The following is a 3,315-nucleotide window of genomic DNA, read 5'->3' as shown; positions in this document are numbered from 1 at the left end:
TGCGAGCCTTGGAGTTGTGATGACCTCCTGCCATCAACGCTACCTCGGTCTCCCGACTTCCACCAGGAGAAGAAAGAAAGAGATCTTTGCCGACACTAGGGAAAGTGTATGGGAAAAGATTAAGTCTTGGCAAGGCATTTGGTTCTCCCAATCCGGAAGGGAGGTGCTTATCAAAGCGGTTCTCCAAGCCATCCCGAGCTACATGGCGAGCTTTTTTCGCCTTCCAAAGACACTCATTTCCGAGATCCATAAGGCGATAGCCAAATTTTGGTGGGGTAGTTGTGGCAACGAGAAGAAGATCTATTGGTGCAAGTGGGAGGAGTTGACGAAGCATAAATCGGAGGGGTGTCTTGGCTTCTGTGACTTGGAAAAATTCAATCAAGCCCTTATTGCTAAAATAGTGTGGCGTCTCCTTCGAAGACCGGGGAGCCTTGTTTAGAAGGTGTTTCGGGGAAGCTACTATCCGAATAGCGACATTTTGGGAGCGAAGTGTGGCTCTAACGGTTCCTTTATGTGGCAGAGTTTGATGTGGGGTAAATAAGTCTTAGAAGCAGGGACGAGATGGGAAATTGGAGATGGGGAGTCGGTGATGGTTCGAAAAGATCGGTGGATCCCTATTCTCACCGGTTCTCCCTTGTTTTCCCTCCTTTTATTCCCGAAGATATGAGGGTAGCAGAACTGAAATTTCCTGGTGGTAAGTGGAATGAAGCCTTGGTTCCAGCTGTGTTTGATAAAAAAAAGATGCGGAAGCCATTCTTAGTATCCCGGAGAGCCGCGCCGGGGTTGCCGATGTTATCCGTTGGCACCATACGAAAGACGGTGAATACTCGGTCAAGAGCGGCTACAGAGTGGCAATGTTCGACTGTTGGCGAAAACACGACTCTTCGAGGGCTAGCTCCTTTACGCCATCCTCGTCCTCTTCATGGTGGAATGCCCTTTGGAAACTCCCGATCCCCCTAAAAATCAGGCTCTTCGTCTGGCGAGTGTACAAAGGGTGGATTCCTGTTAAAACCAAGCTTGAACGGCGACAATTACCGATGATAATCGCTGCCCTCTCTGCCGCGGTGGCCCGGAAACGGTTTCCCATGCGTTATGGGGATGTCGTTGGACTAGGAAGGTTTAGAGAATCGCCGGGTTTGAAGACGTGGTGAAAGATGCTTGCGGAGTGGATGCCACTAGCAACTTCATCAATATTATGGAGTCCGTTGAGGTATGTAATTTTGAATTCTTTGTTGTCTTAGTGTGGGAGATTTGGAATCATACGAACAACGTCACCACCGGCAATGGGAAGTGGTCGCCGGAGGAGCTCGTGAATTGGTCCGGTGAATTTCTTGAGGCTTATAGGAGGGCTAACGTGGCTCCCAAATCTACAGCCAGCGGTAATACGGACTTGTCATGGCCTCCCCTGACCCCTGGGGTCATGGCTATTACTGTTGATGCGGCGTTGGATATTCGAGTTCATCGGGTTGATACTGGCTGCGTCATCCGAGACCATAAAGGCGCTGTGGTTTCCTCAGCTATTTTGGCTAGCCACATCGGATCCGCCCCTTCCATTGTGGAAGCAACACCGTTCTCTGGGGGATGCTCTTGGGTGAGAATCTCGGGGTTGAACGTGTTGTTGTTCAATCCGATTGCCTTGAGGTTGTTCGTGCAATCAAATGTACGGCCATCCCTCTGACGGAACTTGGAACCATCGTCAATGATATTAAGGTTAGATCTAGTTGTTTTCCGGAGTTTGACGTTGTTTATATTCCGCGTTCATGTAATACCGTGGCTCATAATTTGGCCCGCTTTGCTCTTAGTGTTGGTTCGGATGTGCATTGGATGAGGCTTGTCCCACCTTGTGCCATGCGAGAAGCTTTACGTGACCAAAATGTTTTGTTGTAACCACGCTATTCCTCCGCCAGTTAAGTGAGGGCTTTAATGATATTGTCCGTGGTTCCGCCCACGTTTATTAAAAAAAATTAAATGACAATAAATCAAAAAGGAAAAGGGAAAATGGTGGCATAAATACATCGGTAAAGGTCCACTACTAATGTTATTTTCATCGTCCGGAATTTCTCTTCGCTATGAGGTCCACTTTTTGACATTTCATCAAGGAGAGCTTGAGTTCGCCATGGGGAATGTTTTGTTTCCCTAAAATCCTTAAGCTTTAGTGTCTTTTTTATGAGAAATCTAGCAACGTATCCAATTTCAAACATGGTTTTGAGGATTTAGCCAACGTTTGATAAATTTTGTAATCTAACCATTTACTGAAATAAACGAATATTAAAAGACAACAATATGCCTTCATTAAATAAACAATTATCATATATAAATAAATTAATAAAATAAAAGAAATAAATGACAAAATATAACTCTTCTTATTATAGATTACATAAATCTGTAAAAAAAATTGAAAATATATATTGAGATCTTGCCAATTAGATCAGCAAAAAAAATCAAAAGGGAAAAAAAGGAAGCTTGAGACCGCGAATGAAACCGATTCGACACCGCTGCCGTCTGAAACAAATTTACCGACATAAATAAATAATGTACACAACGAAGAACACTAAATAAACACAAATATACATAAATCAACACGAATATGCCAACATTGAACACAAATTTACGTAGACATTTACAAAAATTTACACAAACACACGTATATACGTTTTCGATTGCACAAACAAAAATTAACACAAAACAAACAGACAATTACCAAAGCAAACAAATCGATATATACAGATCTATATATTCTTCTTCTTGATGCTCACTGGAGATGTTGAATGAGGTTATAGCTGAAGGTGGTCCACTTGTTGTAGGCATCGGTGCAAGACGTGGATCATGAATTTGGTAGCCTCACAATCGGCCATTTCTAGATGAAACATCTGGCAGGTTTTTGAAGGCCACGCCTCGGCTAAAGCAAGACAATCTGCTGTCCATCATGCTCATAATCTCGTCCATATACCGCCGCGCGGCCATGTGAGATTAAAACTTGCAAATTAAAACCTAATGTAAATGGGCCATCATTACACGCAGAGAGAGAGATGTAAACGAATTAAATAAAAAAGCAATCCCGATGGTTAAGGAAAATAAATAACAATCAATATAAACAATAATAACTCCTAAAAAACTGTTAATCACTTACATGGCAATTTTTTAGCTTGCAAGTCACACAAAAAATAACCATGTTTTTAATTAAATCCATGTTTAAGGTTATAATCGGTATTGAAAGTTTGTTTAACTTGCCACGTAAGCAAAATTGGCTATGTTGATAAACTTCTACAAACATTGGCTATTTTACAATCACCACGTTTCTAGTGGCCTAGTTCA

General features: G+C 42.5%; 1 protein-coding gene across 1 annotated transcript; it reads left to right on the top strand.

Moving 5' to 3' along the window:
• Positions 1-561: 561 nt before the first annotated feature.
• Positions 562-2,968, top strand: LOC149402214 (uncharacterized). Its single transcript, XM_089608272.1, has 4 exons — positions 562-694; positions 742-1,134; positions 1,242-1,641; positions 2,878-2,968. Exons 1-4 carry the CDS (start codon positions 562-564, stop codon positions 2,966-2,968), a joined length of 1,017 nt encoding a protein of 338 aa, XP_089464398.1.
• Positions 2,969-3,315: the final 347 nt, after the last annotated feature.

This window comes from Urtica dioica, chromosome 3 (assembly GCF_054948205.1).
Source record: "Urtica dioica subsp. dioica isolate 48M chromosome 3, U.dioica_male_clone48M_v1_H2, whole genome shotgun sequence".
NCBI classification, from domain to species: domain Eukaryota; kingdom Viridiplantae; phylum Streptophyta; class Magnoliopsida; order Rosales; family Urticaceae; genus Urtica; species Urtica dioica.
Note: the sequence above shows the minus strand (reverse complement) of the source record. Positions and strands in the feature narration are given on the sequence as shown.